Source organism: Oreochromis aureus, linkage group 17 (assembly GCF_013358895.1).
Source record: "Oreochromis aureus strain Israel breed Guangdong linkage group 17, ZZ_aureus, whole genome shotgun sequence".
In the NCBI taxonomy this organism is placed as follows: domain Eukaryota; kingdom Metazoa; phylum Chordata; class Actinopteri; order Cichliformes; family Cichlidae; genus Oreochromis; species Oreochromis aureus.
This window is the reverse complement of record NC_052958.1, coordinates 1,264,491-1,281,850: the sequence shown is the minus strand read 5'-3', so window position 1 is coordinate 1,281,850 and position 17,360 is coordinate 1,264,491. Positions and strand designations below refer to the sequence as shown.

General features: G+C 42.0%; 1 protein-coding gene across 3 annotated transcripts in view; it reads left to right on the top strand.

The window, feature by feature from the left end:
- The window catches only part of rabgap1l (RAB GTPase activating protein 1-like), a 106,104-nt gene that overhangs the window by 15,492 nt on the left and 73,252 nt on the right, over positions 1-17,360 (top strand). For 2 of the 3 annotated variants that reach the window (XM_039600622.1, XM_031739759.2), the window contains 3 exons: positions 534-660; positions 5,646-5,739; positions 7,050-7,200. In XM_039600622.1, the coding sequence (XP_039456556.1) occupies positions 534-660; positions 5,646-5,739; positions 7,050-7,200 (372 nt within the window). Of the gene's footprint in view, positions 1-530; positions 661-5,645; positions 5,740-7,049; positions 7,201-17,360 lie in introns of all 3 variants that reach the window. The other variant, XM_031739758.2, reaches the window with a different exon arrangement.

Sequence of the window (17,360 nt, the reverse complement as noted above, 5' to 3'; positions counted from 1 at the left end):
TGCTTTTCTTTTTCCTTTTTTTCAGCTGTAGTTAATGTTGTATTTTAGTAATAATTACACTCTAGATTTAACATAAATAAATGAACATGTGTCATTAAAATAATTTCAAAGCATGGCTTGAAAAGAATTACACACTAATACTACAGTGTACTGTAGTATTAGTGTGTAATGTGTACGCTACACATTCGTGGCTCAAAATGTTGGGAGTTCGTCTTGTAATCAGAAGGTTGCCGGTTCGAGCCCCGGCTCGGACAGTCTCGGTCGTTGTGTCCTTGGGCAAGACACTTCACCCGTTGCCTACTGGTGGTGGTCAGAGGGCCCGGTGGCGCCAGTGTCCGGCAGCCTCGCCTCTGTCAGTGCGCCCCAGGGTGGCTGTGGCTACAATGTAGCTGCCATCACCAGTGTGTGAATGGGTGGATGACTGGATGTGTAAAGCGCTATATAAATACAGGCCATTTACCATTTTACTACAGGAATTATTTTCCCCCCTTTTGCGCATCCTGATATTATTTGTCTGCATGTTTACTCAGCAGGCACCAGAGAGAGGGGGTCAGAGCGACGCTATGTACGAGGTGGTGAGTCTCCAGAGGGAGATGGAAAGAAGCAATGAAGAAAAAGGACGCCTGGCCTCGCCCACTGAGGAAGAGGAGGCAGATGAAGGTACTGTCTTTTTGGCTTTAAATATTTGTTGGGCCATTCAAATGCAGTGTGAGACTTTTTATTTCTCCTCCTGTCAATGACGATGTGCTTTAATTCTTATTTAGAAAGCCGCCTCTCAAAACCACAAAAATAAAAAAAAATGTGCTCTTTGTTGTAAAAGTCCTTCGACATGTTGGTGTAGCTGCACGTAACCTGAACGAGCTTGAATGCACAGATGTCCAAACTGATTTGTACCGAACTCGACGTGTTTCTGTGGCAGAGCCTTGTTCTTAGTGTATCCAAACACTAAAGTTTAATGTTTTATAAGCATTTGCAAAGATGCATGCACATATCGCTGTGTAGTAGTAATAATAATAATGGATTGCATTCATATAGCACTTTTCGAGACCCTCAAAGCGCTTTACAATTCCACTATTCATTCACTCTCACATTCACACACTGGTGGAGGCAGCTACAGTTGTAGCCACAGCTGCCCTGGGGCAGACTGACAGAAGCGAGGCTGCCATATCGCGCCATCGGCCCCTCTGGCCAACACCAGTAGGTGAAGTGTCTTGCCCAACCCCCTGAACCACGGTCTTCCAGCGGAGCTGTGTGTGTTTGAAAGTGTTGATACGGGTCCTGTGGGGATGTGCGCAGCAAGCCACGTGATTATTGTGATGCAACACATTTTGTATACTTGTTATATTGAGACCGCTGTGGGCAAAGGTGTGTTCTTTCTCCTTCCTCTTCCTTCTGGCCATCGGACTGCCATGGACCAAGATAGCTTTGGGATACCTTGGTGTCCACCAACACGCCTGAAGGACCCCGCCTGTGCAGATGATCAGCTCTGTTGGCTGACATCTGGAAGAACATGAAGACCAGGACATCAAGCTTGGAGCAAGAGGCGGCCAAAGTGGGCTTGGAGATCAGGAACAAGCGGGGTCATGAGAATCAGTGACGCCACAGGATCCCATTATTGTAGGACAGCAACCGCTGGAGGACCTGAACCGGTTCACCCACCCCGGCCGCATCCTTGCAAGCGACGCAGATGCTGATCACAACATTGTGTGTCAGACCGTGGAAGCGGGTGCGGTCTTCCAGCAGCTTCGGCTCATCTTCGTCCAAAGATCGATCTATGGACGAAGATTCGTCTGCTCAACTCGATCGTTATACCTACTGCGATCTACGCTTGTGAGACGTGGAAACCATCAGCCAAAATCGCCAAAAGACGTTCTGTGGCCCAACAGCGATGGCTAAGCCAGATCCTGCGCGTCTCTTCCCGGAACCATGTCACCAATGAAGAAGTCCGCCGCACTGCCACGCGTCCTCTCTCTATGACAGTGTGACTGAGCGGCGTGTGCGCTTTGGAGGTCACATTCTACGCCAGCTCCCGGAGCTACTGCCAGTCGCATGACTACAATTTATATTAATCGTATTGCAGAATAATGACAAGATGCTGCAGGTGCAAACTGTCTAAATCCAGTGGCTTCTGTCCTGCATGTTGATTAAACTGTTGAGTCTAATTGTTGAATCTAAACATGACGGGTTTAGCTGATACGCCAGAGCACGCTGATTTCTTTCACCATCAGTAACTGCAGTGCTGCCAGAGAAATGGAGACAAAACAGCAGAAACATTAATGACACCAACACTGGCTGTTAGACCCAGTGGTCCTCAAACATGACCCAGTTTCAGTTCACTAATATAAACAGGACTCGCATTTCCACCTGAGCGCTGTTGGTGCAAGAGTCGCAGATTAGGCCTGGCTCCAATTTAGACCACACACTTCATGTCGGAGCTCGTGTACAAATATCCACCGTCCACACATTCTGATGTAGTTTCTGAAGTACTCTTACTTCTTTGCAGTCACAATTTATTCAAATGGCGATTATGTCAGTGAATTACTACATGAAATTTTAGTTGTCAGAAGATTCATAAAGCTTGATATGACTGTAACTGTAACAGTTTGTTAAAAATAAAAAGAATATTAAAAAATGGTGAAAAAATATAGCTACAGAGAGATGGCTATATATACATACTTTACATTACAGTTACATACAACATTTGGCCTGCTTTAAAAAGTCATAATAGGTTAAATGTGTTGCTGACCTAACCTAACTCTCAGCCTAAATTTACACATGTTTAAACAACAGCTGCTCAGTTAAATCCTTTTGATTTTAACTGCAGTGCTGCAAACAGGAAACTGGGACCATTCGCCTTCAAAGTTGTGTTTGCAGTGTTGAAGTTTCACTGTAGCTCAGCAAATGTTGTGGATGTTTGCAGATAAGTCGGCCTTTTTCATGCTGACCACTTGAAGGTGGGAGCTTTCACCGGAGGTTTTCGGCGCACCCTCTTTGTGACCGATTTCACCAGCTCACAACCTCCAGCAGTCACTCAGCCGACCTTTGACCCAGCAACAGTGGCACAATGCACCAGGTTACAGAAACCAAGAGACACGTAACTGGCTGAAATTGCGCCAAAGCAGCGAATATGATGTCAGCCAGGATCTTCATCGTGCTCCCTTTAGTAATGTAGCAGATGCTCAACAGCAACGGTAACTTATGGCTCTGCATTGCTTTGAAAAGTGCCCTCTACTGTAGATGCAGATCATGGATCTGGTCTCACTGTGGATCCTTACTCTCCCACTAATCTATCGAGTTTATTTAATTGTGGAAATCCTAAAATTATACAGGTCAGTAAGTTCCATCTACACAGCTAACCAAAAGCATTTTAATGTAATACAGTTTCATGTGATTTACTCTCCCACTAAAGTGAAAACTAAGTTTCTAAATCAAATCAACTTTTAAACACTTCAGAGCTGCCATAAAACATGGGATCATTGGAGACTTGATCTCATCGTCTGCTGCTGCAAACACTTTTCTACTTTTTCTCTCCCGTCCTTGAACGGAAATTGTATTTCCTGTGTCTGTCTGCCGACTCGCCGAAGGGACGGCCAGCCACCGAGGCATCTAGTACTGCGAGAGCCTTTGAAAGGGCCTTTTCTATAACGCCCCGCTTCTCCCCCACAGCTGAAAATTGGAGGCACTCGGGGCCGTGGAGGTGGAGGTCAGCCCCATTGTGTGCAGAAATGAATACAGTCAGGGTGTAGATGCCACTGCTGTGTGCAAACACGCTCCATTCACGTGGATGCCCCCGACAGCCCTCGCTACAATGTGGACGATGGCCCCGGAGCTGATGTTCTTTTCTTTTACATCATACTCTGTGTGCGTGCGTGCATATCATACAATCAGTCCCTTCCCATTTCATACATGTTCCATCAGCAGTTCCTTTGGTTTATCACTTATTTGTTACAAAATATAACACGGTAATCAGACGAGGCTTGATTTGATCACTGCACTGCTGTCATATTAGATTTGTAGTTCATTAGAATAAAAGATGGAATTTAAAACATCTTCATGCTGTTAACTGGAAATTTCTGCTTGCTTTAACATAGACAAACCAATCTGTTAGTGCTTTCAAAATGAGAGCCGTCCTACATGACATGAATCCCACAGTCAGTGTGCAGCCCCTTCTGCAGATTAAAAGGTAATGGTCTTTGTCTTCAGTTTTTCTTTTTATCGGCGAGTGCGCCGGCAGTTGGAATGCATTTGTGCTTCCTGGTCTTGGAAAATCTGAGGACAGAGGTAGCTGCTTTGTGCTGCGTCTGAGCCATTTGAAAGAACTCATCAAGCATTTATAAAGACCTGAAAAGCTTCTGCTAAAGGCTTTGAGGACATATAGGAGCAGCGGTGCAGTCAGCGAAGTGGCTGCACGCTCTGGAAGAAAATGTCAACCCGACACTTACCGTGGGGGCCGATGCTCCACCGTCCAGCGTCAGGCCTTCTAAAGCATCCTGTTATTTTCATCTCTGTGATATCATGAAAGAAACTATGACAGTTTTTTTTCTTAATTTTTGGACACGTAGTGGGACTCATTATCATTAAGTTGGTGTTAAGTTTTGTTTGGTTCAATGTTAATTTTACCTTTTTTTTTTTTTCTTTTCTTTTTTTTTTAATTTTCCAGGGTAAGGAAACACCATTTTTCTTTTGTGCTTTTTAGTTTTTTCCTCTCATTCTGTGTTTCTAGTTCATCTTTAAACGATATAAAACACTGTATGAATAATCGTGAAGGTCCATTATGAAGTAAGGCGCCCTCTAGTGCGTGCATCTGTCAGCACCGGTTTCTGTGCAGCATAGTCACGACAGCAGACGCCACGTCCGTATCACAACATGCAGTGTGGATCTGTGCGTTTGCTCTCGTGGGTGCTTTGTGTGGGGATCAGTTCATCTCTCCAGCAGCTGAGCAGGCCAGACAGTCAATTAGTGCTTCTGCATCTAAACACAAGTGGTTCGGCGTGCTGATTGCCTCTTGTCTGCCTCACGAACCATCAGGCAGAAGAACGGCAATAATGGAACGTGTAGGCGCTGCACAGGCACTCCTTCCTCCATTTAAACTGTGAGATCAATATTAACAGGTTTGAAAATGTGCATTGCGTATCAGAGTAGCTTAATATGGATTTATTAGTTGGGTGCAGATACAGGAGAGAATGTCTTATTCTGCCTGGCTCTTGCACAGCAGTCACAGAAACGGTCACAGCTCTCCTGGTAGGTGGCAAAATGCCCAAATGCAAACACGTCCTGCTCCCTCTGTGTTTAAGTGTTGAGTGACTGAAAGGACGACACATTCAGCTTTACCTGGACTTACAGAGACAAACATCTTGACCTTTAACTGTATGCTCAGGTATACAAAGGTATACATGCTCCTAACACACATTAATATTGCTTTATTAGCTCATCTGTCCCCGTGCTGCTCCTCTTAATGCATCTGTGTGACTGTAGTGAACCGAGATGAACTCGTCCGGGGTACGACTGTTTGCGATCCTCCTCGACTTCTCAGTTGATTGCAACTCTAATTACTTTCTTTCTGTATGTTACACGTTAACGTGACCTGTGGATTGCGATTGATCGTGAACCTTTACATCACCGGCGTCCTGTTCTGTGTCTTGCAGATAGCGACAGTGAAATTTCCAGTGGAACCGGCGACGTTTCCAAAGACTGTCCTGAGAAAATCCTCGAGTCCTGGGGAGGAATCCTCAATAGATGGTGAGGCAAAATGTGAACACACTGAGACTGAATGACTAAATATGTGAAGTGGTACTAAGCAGTGGAAGAAATGCACAATAGAGATCACAGTATCCATGATTCAACTGACCCAGCATGACAATAGCTGGGTGGCAGTCAGCTTCAGCTGAGGGCTCCTCCATAGCAATGAAACTTCATCTGTAACTTGACTCCTGCTAAGATTGTGATACAGGTTAAAGAAAACTGTCGATGACTGAAAAATGGGTAAAACTAAAGGAAATTGGCAGTTTAGGCTCAGGTTAAATCCCAGTTTTTATTGATTTTAAAACATTAAGCTTGATTCATACAAACAAAGTGTTTCCAGCTGGACTGACTGTGTAGCTTTGTTGTTTGGTCAGATATTAAAGGAAGTGCAGAACATTTAGAATTGTTCGCAGCTCCTTAAAATCCAATGTTTCAGCAGCTTCCTCTTGTGCAGAAGAGTCGGCTCCGCTTTGCCTCATACATGGTGTGATTTCCAGTACAGCTTGATTGTTTTATGATCCCAGTTTTTATGGATTACCTACTCGAACTACAACTGAGACATTTTAATGAATTACCCTCGTCTTTGTCCCCACTTCAAATGGAACGAGCTAGACCCCGGCGCCTAATAGAACGGCCAATTTTTTTTATTTTTATTTTTTTTAATTAACATTTTTTGTTACTTTTTTAATTAATGTGTTGCAACAGAAAGCGTTCGTTCCAGTAGGTTACAGTAACTGCTGCTGATAAATTCAGCTTCAGACGCCGTCGTTAGAAAGCGTATAAGAGACGTTTTGTGCCGTTCGCGAGTCCTCAGCCCGTTTTTCTTTCAGCTGCGTCGGCATCATGAAGTGAATTTTGTTGGGAAAGTGCATTCATATGCCTTCAATGAATGTGTTATGAGAATATTTCAAGCATCATTAAAAAGAGATGACAGTGTATTTTTCTAAAGGAGGATTTTTTTTTTTATTACGTGGGAGCGTGGGACTGCTGATGCACATCACAGTGGTGCACTTTCTGCTGTTAGTGAAATAGTTTCATGACATTTGATCACTGCTGCTGTAATAAAGTAATACATCAGCTGAGTTATTGTAGCATAACAGCAGGTGAGGCGCATGTTGTTGTATCTTTATCATTAAGATTTACACGCGACACTTCAAAATTAAAGCTCCTGTCTTGTCACAGCAAAGAAGTGATTGTCAAAGAGCTGCACGTAAAGTCAAAGTTCAAGTGGCTGAATCGGCATTGTAAAATAATGGGATTCTCTCTGTGTGTGTGTGTGTGTGTGTGTGTGTGTGTGTGTACATCAGGCACGGGAACCTGTCCACTCGGCCAAAAGGTTTGTCCTCATTGGTCCGCAGCGGCATTCCTGAGCCACTCAGAGCTGAAGTCTGGCAGCTGCTGGCTGGTTGCCACGACAACCATGACCTGCTTGAGCACTACCGCATCCTCATCACCAAGGTAAACGCGCGCGCGCACACAGCAGGGATGGACAGCTGCTAATAAGAGTGCATTTCTAAAAGAAACACTGACGTAAGACTTTTCTTAACATCCTTGCCTGTGGGCCGGCGAGGCAGCAACAAATCCACGGTTTTCATTGTATTTGACCCTAAAATCTGATGTCGCTGTCAGCGCATTCCTCCTGTGAATATGAACCGTGAGAGTGCTCAGTGTTTCCTTTGTGTCGGTGTTGTACTTCCACACTTTCGGCTGTAGTCGCCATTTTTGCCGTGCTTAAGTGAAAACCAGACGACGGGTGTGAATTGTTACGAGATCTCGTCACTGATGAGAGTAAATGAGGAAATGTGTTTCTGTACTGCGTACAAATCTGTGTCTCACCAACGCTTTTGATACCGCCGTTCGTTACAGCTGTTCCTCTGAACTGTGTGTCAAGTCGGAGAAGGCTTTAATTTAGCGGTGACATTTAAATGCGCGCGGCGCTGTCGCGGGACTGTGGCGGCTCGTGCTGCCCTTTGGCCTCCCACGGAGCTTGCAGGAATTCAAAGTGAATTTTTGGACCTTTAGTATTTAACTATTGCCTGTCGTTCTGGCTGCGTTCAGGTATAACACACGGGCTTGCACAAAACTTTTACGTCTTTGTTGTTTGAAGGGAGCTGCAGTGTCACACTGGAGGAATGTTTCATCATGTGCCATTTAACTATGGCCTTATTTTTACCTGAGAAGTTTGAAATATTTGATTTAGTTGCACATTGTGCTGCAGTACTTTTGATCAAAGGGGGGAAAAATGCAACCCAGCAAAGAAATATTACTTCTGTTATAGTTTCATCTGATCTTTCTTAACTTCCAACTTAACGAGTAAGTCGAGCACCCAACTGTACCTGAACGCGGCGGCAGAAGGACGGAGATCTTTACTTTTATGGGTAATAAAATAGTTTTTTCTCTTTGCAGCACAGAGGCCAGTGAAAGCACCTGCTTCAATCAATAAGCACTAACAGAGAGAAAGCAATAGGGGTGTAGACATGAAGCATGGAAAATTGAGCCAGCAAAGAGTGTGAACCCACAAATATTAGGTTTTAGTGACTGACGGGAGAAAGGGAGCGCGTGCAAACGCCAGGATAGTGACTTTCACTGCTGTGTGGATATTTCTGGTCCTTCTTTTTCCGTTATCTTTATCCCTCGTCTTTCTTTTTTGTCTTCTGTAGGAACCGTCTTCTTGTACTTGCTCTTCTTAGATTTTTTCCCTGTGCCCCACTCTCTGTCTCTCCTATGCTCCTGTTACGTAAGACTAAGCTTCTGTTGTTCAGCTCATTGCGCTGGCTTGGGCACGCCCACATCTTCTGTCTTGCTGGAGTAGTGATGGTATTGATAGGCGGTTGGTCGTGCTATTAATAGCTGCACCAAATGAATGGAACTGAGGGAAGATGGAGCGGGGAGGGAAGAGAGGCAAAGACCAGCAACATGAAGGTGCTGTGGAGCTCATTTATACCTTTCTGGACCTTTAATGCTCAGCACCGTGTATCACCGGGGGCCCCGTATTATGGACCCTCAAAATGATATGACCTCTTGAAAAATCTATTTCGAAACTACTAATCTACTCAGCATTTAGCAGCATGTGACCCGTGGCGTGCTCGTTTAATAGCACGATACTTGCAATACACTTAAGTGTTGCACTGCTCTCATTTACAGTCATCACACACAGAGTCGCAAATGCACACTGTGTCACACACACTGTGGCCTCGGGGCAGCTGAGACATTCACAAATAACTTTCTGGGCTGGCGCAGCGCTGTGTTTGAGGTCGGGAACGGGGGGTTGCTGGTGACATTTGAACAACCTTTTCATGTCCCCAGAGCCGAACAAGCCCAAGGTGCGCCGCCACGCTTGAACCCACAGCTTAAAAAAGCTCAGCCAGCTATTTCCAGTCCTGCCATCCTAAAAACCAATCTCGTTTTTTTGCTTTTCTCTTTTTTATGAGTTAACAGACGCCAGGATCGCGTCTTAGCTTTGAAAGCTGTAATGGAAGCATGGAGGGAAACTTTGTGCACAGCAGGCAGGACCTCAGACTGACCATTGCAGGACATTTCAAAGCTGCTAAACACTGACCTATGAATTATTCATTCATAGAAAGGCACCTAACTCAGGCCGTCTACACATAACAATCAAGCTTTGCAAAAGCAGTTTGTTCCACTTTATGTAACTTTGTTATTGAGTTGCAATTCAATTATAATTATTTCACTTCAGTTTTATTTATATAGCATCAAATGACAACATCGGTCACCTGAAGGTGCTCTAATGTAAGGTCGAGCCCAACATTTCAACAAATTGCTGCACCTTGCACCCATTTTCCTTAAAAAAAACAAAAAAGGGTGGACGGCTGAAGACTCCGTGTATAACCTCGTCTGTGAAGATGAGCTTTTTCTGTGTGTCTTTCATTTCCCTGATCTCACCTGGTTTCCTCCCAGGACTTCTAAGGTGCTTTCCATTTTGGTGAGGAGCCAGCTTAGTGATGACATACAAAGTCTGTGTGTAATCAAAGGTAGCATCAGCCATGCAGCCAGTCTGGAATAATACTGCACCCACGCCTAATAACTCGCATAAAGATACACGGAGCACAATGTACATAAGAAAGGCTGCCATGGTAACTGTGAGGGTCAACAGACTTTTCTTTGCTTGAAGTTATCGCCATGACAATTCTGTGTCTCCTTTAGCCTTTGTCTCAGAATCTTCCTTCGCCTAATGAGTTAGTGTTCTGCCTTTGAAACCTGCAGTAGTTGTTTATGGATTTCAGAATCACTGTGGCGACCGCTGCACGGTTTTCAGAGAAATCCATGTCTTATTTCACTAACATACATTCATTTTGTTGTCATGTGATCCTTAGTTGTCCAGTTTGCGCACACATACAGTATTTCAGTATTAGTGAAGGCTTTTCCTATGGGCAGAAATCTGTGCCATCAGAAACTGAATTTGAATAATTTAAATTTGAATTTGAATTGCTCAGATTGAATCTGAATTGTAACTTGAATAAATGCTTTTGAAAACTGAATTTGAATTAGTCTAAATTGAAATTGAATTTATGGTTTGAAAATGATCATCACTAAATTGAAATTGAATTTTATATTTTGAAAATGAATTCATTTGCTTTGAAACTGCATTTTATCCTTTAAAAATTCAGCTCTCGAATAATTTCAGTTTCACTCTCACCATTCAATTTCAGTTCCAAAATTCAGTTTTTTGGAACTTACATCCGGTTCCGGGTCAAGCGCAGATTAATAGGTTTTACTAGCGGACTGAAAGTGTTACTGACGGGAATCTACAGCGTCTTGAGCTGAATTAAGACTTCAGAAGTCATTCGTCATGTCGAACGACCAGCGGATAAACTCTCAGGTTGGTAATAAATGTATTACATGTATAAGAACAAGCGTCATGTTAACAAATGATAGCTGTAAGGTAACTTTTATGCTTATTGTAGCTGTTAGCTAAAAACGCTAATTTAGCGTCGTTTGCCCTGAATTCAGCTTTGACAAACAAATATGATCGACTGTTTCTAGTAGAAATCCTAAGTTGTCATCTTGTACCCTGTCAGAGCCCTGTATGCTTGCAGAGACCCCTACAGTAGGGAAACATGCAAAACGGTGTCCAAACCTTTGTATTTGAGCTTTATTTATGTCTTACACAGCATCCCAACTCTTTAGCGAACTTAATAACTTTAGCTAAAGTGAATAGTTCGTCTAATTCATTAGTGCAGCATTACTGGATCACCTCTGTTTGAAGTGATATAATATGATATACAACTATCACTGAAACAGCAAACTTTCTAAATAAACAACACTTCTCATTCTCTAAACGTTTGGCCACGGCTGTAGATTACACTATTAGTGCTTGTTCACTCTTGACAATAATTACATTTCTAAATTCTCTTTGTGCATTTACAGGTAAACAATATCTAATATTTTATCTAAATGACTGCTTTGTCTTTGAAAAGGTGAAGAGCCTGAGGCCGGTGACAGTCCAGTTCTACTCTAAGTACATCCTTACGGTGGCTCACAGGACAAGGCCACATTCCTGTCCTGTCAGGAGAGAAGAGAAACTTCATGCAGTTCATGCACACCTGTCATATTCCATATGACAGGGGTCTCAAACTCCAGTCCTCAAGGGCTGGTGTCATGCAACTTTTCCATGCCCTCAAGGACTGGAGTTTGAGACCCCTGCCGTATGGTGTTCATGCAGTTTTCTACCCCACAGTTACAGCATGTCTGACTGCCTGTTCAGCATATGCAAAAATATATGATGAGTTTAAGCATGTGATGACAAAGGCCTTCCATTATGGTGTTTGTCATCACGTCACAGACATCTGGATGATCATTTGGAATAAACAAAAAACTAAAAACTTGTTAATCATCTTTTATCTTTATTATTATTATTGTTCTTATTTTACATTTTTCATTGTTAGGCATTAGGTTTATTTGTAGTAGTCCTTTCCAACTTCTTTCCCTCTTCCATGTTACTGTGTCAGCTTGTCAGCATCTATTTGGGTTTGGGAGTTGAACAGAAAGTAAGGAAATCCAAAGTGCCATTAAAACCAGGAGAGGTTCTTATAGTTCAGAAGAAGGGATTAATTAAAAAGAAATGACCTCAATGCCATATTTTATTTAGGAACCCTAGAGAGCACTTTGCAAAATAACACATTCTTATAATTTCACCCTCAGATGAGCCAAGCTACGACTGTCAGGGAAGGTGATGTAGGTACAGAGCATGTGAGAGTGGTTAAGTTAATGTCTCTTGTCTAGATGAAGGCACAAGAGGGATCAATGGCAAGGCGTAGAGATTCAGTATCTTCAGTCTTCAGTGGACACTCCATTTCTGGCACAAAACACCTGTAAAAGATGGTTGATTTAGGAGGTGACCCGACAACTTCAGCCTGTCAAACATAGCAATGGAGCAGTATGTTTTAAAAAAAAATATCTGATTAAGCATGCACTCAGTACCCTAAGAATTATTATGGTAGATAAACACAGTGATAGTTGTATATCATATTATATCACTTCAAACAGAGGTGATCCAGTAATGCTGCACTAATGAATTAGACGAACTATTCACTTTAGTTAAAGTTATTAAGTTAGCTAAAGAGTTGGGGTGCTGTGTAAGACATAAATAAAGCTCAAATACAAAGGTTTGGACACCGTTTTGCATGTTTCCCTACTGTAGGGGTCTCTGCAAGCATACAGGGCTCTGACAGGGTACAAGATGACAACTTAGGATTTCTACTAGACACAGTCGATCATATTTGTTTGTCAAAGCTGAATCCAGGGCAAACGACGCTAAATTAGCGTTTTTAGCTAACAGCTACAATAAGCATAAAAGTTAGTGTACGGCTATCATTTGTTAACATGACGCTTGTTCTTATACATGTAATACATTTATTACCAACCTGAGAGTTTATCCGCTGGTCATTCGACATGACGAATGACTTCTGAAGTCTTAATTCAGCTCAAGACGCTGTAGATTCCCGTCAGTAACACTTTCAGTCCGCTAGCAAAATGTAGTTCTATTAATCTGCGCTTGACCCGGAACCGGATGTAAGTTCCAAAAAACTGAATTTTGGAACTGAAATTGAATGGTGAGAGTGAAACTGAAATTATTCGAGAGCTGAATTTTTAAAGGATAAAATGCAGTTTCAAAGCAAATGAATTCATTTTCAAAATATAAAATTCAATTTCAATTTAGTGATGATCATTTTCAAACCATAAATTCAATTTCAATTTAGACTAATTCAAATTCAGTTTTCAAAAGCATTTATTCAAGTTACAATTCAGATTCAATCTGAGCAATTCAAATTCAAATTTAAATTATTCAAATTCAGTTTCTGATGGCACAGATTTCTGCCCATACTATTCTCTCATCTTTTATATATGTCGACATTTTCATGGTGACGATAAGTTTTCACCCTTAAAGTTTGAGGTTTCCCATCATTTATGCCTGAAAGACAAATCCCTGTGATGGTCTCAGCCAATCAAAGCCTCTCGCACACATTCGTACACACTCGCCTCGCTGTCCCGTCCTCCTTTATAGTATCTGTAGGGAACAGCTGCACTGCACGTCCGCAGTACAGCCAAGCAACACCGCTTCCTACAATATAGGTCTATTCACAGCACTCTCCATTCTCTGGTCTGTGTGCCTGTCCATAATGCAGTTTTCCAGTTTCCATTCACCGACAGTTTCCACAGCAGGAAAACCGTTGAGGATGTGCTGCCTCTGATCCACAGCGTCAGAAACATCGGTATCATTTCTGTAGTTACTGAAGGGTCGCTAAAAACTGACTCGACAACAGATTTGATGTTTACTAAGGACACTCTGCTGTGTGTGTGTGCGCGTGTGTGTGCGCGTGTGTGTGCGCGTGTGTGTGTGCGTGTGTGTGTGTGTGCGCGTGTGCCGTTTGGACACTTCTGATTAGATGCAGAAGTTTTAGTATTGAGTGAAATTAAGCTGCCATGCCAAAGTGAATTAAAATGATTTTGAAGTTTTGCTGGTGTACAGTGATAATTGCATCGGCCGTCTGTGCTGACACTGATGCGGCCGCATTAAGGAGATTTAGCCAACCTCCTCTCTGGTCACTTCTTTGTCCAACCCTCAGTGCTCTGTGTCTTTGCCTCCACTGCAGAGTCGCAGCAGCTTGTATCACCTAATTCAATAAATGTGAATGAACTACAATGAACAGCATTTTCATCTAGGTGTTAGATTAATTTTAAATGTGATTTGTCAGGATACAGCAGTAATGTTGTTTATTTGCAGATTAAGTAAGATAAAACTTGAAGCTGCTCTGGGATGGAATCATTTAGTATAATCAACAAAATCTTATTTCATATCCTTGAACTTCGAGGCACTCATCACGGGACCAGAGGCTGTAACAGAAGTCTAAGAGCTTCGTGTAGTCGTATTGAAAATGCATATGTAGCTTTGACCTGCAGGTTACACAGTGGCACGGCTATCATTCTGTCATACTTATTGTACCATAGTACAAATCCATGTTAAGTGCTATGTGTTTACACTCTGACTCTGAGAGATCAACAAGGACAATGGGAGCTGTAGGATAATCGATATATGTCAGCCCCACCTTAGTGGTCTCGTATGTAGTACGATGTTAAATGAATATGATAGATGGTGATTTCACTGTTTTTGACCTTTTGTGCCTTCTTTACCATCCAGTCACATTTATGATGTAAGGTGATGTTGTACGAGATGATTGCTTTTCAAAAATATATGGATAGGAGAGCGAGAAAGTGAGATATATAGATGTATAAAGATTATATCTGTATACCTCTGTCTATATAGAGAGATCTAGAGATGGATATAGATATCTAAATACATAGATATGCTAGAGATGTAGATGGACAGCGATAGAGGTCTAGAGATATAAAGAAAGGCAGATATAGATATCTATATGTGTCTATATAGCTCTATAGCGAGAGAGAGAGATATCTATCTATCTATGCTATTTCTGTTCACCTTAAAATTCTTTACATCACAATTTTCTTGCAGATTAGCCTAATAGCGCCTGTATTTCTCTGAAAGGACTCGTGTACCAGCCCAAACCTGGCTTCTTCACCTAAGCTGTCACCTTCACCTGCCTGCTGCTGTACTCATGTTTAAAAATACCATTTGCAGGGTTCTATTTGTAAGAGGTAGAACAAAGTAGTTGTTGCTACTTTATTTTTGTTCTGTGCTTTTTGCATATTTACATGAGAGTTGTAGGAGATGAAGTGATTAATCAGTGTCTTGAATGTAATGGCGAACAGCCTGCCACTTTCTTTACCGTGCTCTGGATAAACCACCAGGCCAAACACCTTTTAATGTAGATATAAACTCCCTGCTTATGCTGGTACATTGCTGTTTAGACTGAAATCAGCAGGAGCCCAGGCATGGAGGAGGGAGGGATGCTGGGAAGCAGTGAAAGGTGAATCAGCCTCCACCTTTGTTTCCAAGTGGCCCCGCTGGCTTTGTTTTGGAGCAGAATGAATTATTAACGGTGGCCTTCTGGTCGTGTTTTTCATCAGTGTCCACCTCCAAAGGTAAAGAGTGCTGTGATGAGAGATCTCCATTGACTGGCTCCTCCCATAGTGACAGCACAACTGTCTACCTGAACTTCACTTGATCTATTTTTGTTCTATTTTTTTTTAGTTTATTGACCTGTTTCAGTAGAAACTAGTCTCATTTTGACTCGAGCATGCTGACTTCTATATTTAGTCAAATTGTAACACTTTTCTAGAGTAGGGCTAACAACATAGTGTTACCAAATAAATAGTGCATTCTGTATGATGTTATTTCCCACTGCCTGTCTTTGCAACCTTAAGTCAAAGTTAATTGTGGTGCACTTTTTGATAGATGTGCGTGTTGCTCTCTCAAAGATTATTAGTTGAGTAATGTAAGGTAGGACTTGATGTCACCTTAAAAATGAGGGTTTAGACATTACGCTACTATTAAAGTCAAACACTAAAATTGATTTAATAATCATGAATGATGTCATAGTTTATAGATTTTAATTATTGACTAATATAAACAGAAATATTTAGCTACAATGAGAAACTCTTAAGTTCTGTTTTGATGCCATGAGCTATAATCTGTTCGAAGTCATCAAGTCTGTGCGCGCCTTTCTTCAGCTTTTATGTCCTGTCATAAGCTGCTGCATTACTGAAGAAATGAAATCGCAGGAGCTCCTATTATTATAAGATCATACACATTTACCATTATATCTGAATAGCAGTTTTTCTTGAAGGTGCGTTCCCCCAGTTTTATTCAGGTGATGCATTTGTTTGTTCTTTCGCTCTGTGTGGGTTTGGCCTATTGTAGATTTTTATTATTATTTTTTTAATATAACAGTCTCCAAAAACTCATATTGAGCTGGCTCATATACTTCACAGTAACCGTGCTCTCTCGCCGACTTATTTCAGTCCATGCCGTGGTCGCTCCTTTCAGACCTTAATGTGCATCAGTTTGTTTTCCAGAGTAATTAAAGTTGTTTTCTAGATAAGTGCAGTGTAACAACTGTCAAAATGACCACTCCTCAATGACTTTAATTGTTTCTCTGAGTTAAAAACAAGTCAGTAATATTAACAAAGTTTCAGTTTTGTATGCACGATGTTGGCCAGTTTCTTTCCATCCACTCTTTAGATGAGCCAATTTACTGTCACTTGATCCCTTTCAGGATGCTCCCAACTGGCTGAAATACCTGGCAACTGTAACTAAGGGGCAGAGATAAGTGTGCTAAGCTGTTGGTAAATAAAGAAAAGAAACATGAAGAACCTGGAGTCTGTTTGGATAATGCAGAAGATGCATTTTCCAATAATTAAGATGTTTCTTATCATACTGGAGGTAAACTGAGTGTTCATGTACATTATATACACTTTATTGGTTAATTAGTCTGTTTTAGTGGCAAGCTGAGACTGAACACTGTACATATTATGACTCACCAATGTTATGAAATTTGCATTTGAATATTTTTAGATTCAGTAGTTTTTTTTTGTTTTTGTTTTTTTAAATACATAAAGCTGCTCAGCTGCAGTTAAAATGTGAATAGTTTATGTTTATGGTATATGTGCAATGAAGGGCTGTGTGACTAAACAGGAAAGGGGAGAAAAAGTGAGAAGAGCTTCAGTTAATAGAGTTTGAGAGATAAGTGATATGTAAATAGGAAATGTATCCAAATGTACCTCTGGGAGAAAGCCAGTCTGAGGCAGGATAATGTGGCAGGGAGCCTCAGGTGCAGCTGGGAGGGGAGGAGGCAGGGCTGTGAGCAGCGAGGAGGGGGGAGGGTCTCTGTGTGTGTGTGTGTGTGTGTGTGTGGAGAGAGAGAGACTGGAGTGTGCAAGCTAGAGAGATTGTGTGGTGAGGGAGGGAGGGAAGTGTAAGCCAGTCACAGCATCTCTCCTCACTGCACCAGGGCTGAGGGACTCTCCGTCCCCTCGCTTCCCTCGCTGCAGATTTAACTCATTTCCATCAGCGCAGTCATCCCCCCCCCTTTTTTTTGCCTTTCATTTTTACTTGCTGCTTTGGACAGATGCATTGCATTCATATCCTTCAGTGTGCCAGGATCTGAGGAATTATTAATTAAAAACGTGTTGGGTTTTTTTTTTCTGTTTATCCAAAATAAAAGGGACTATTTTCAAAA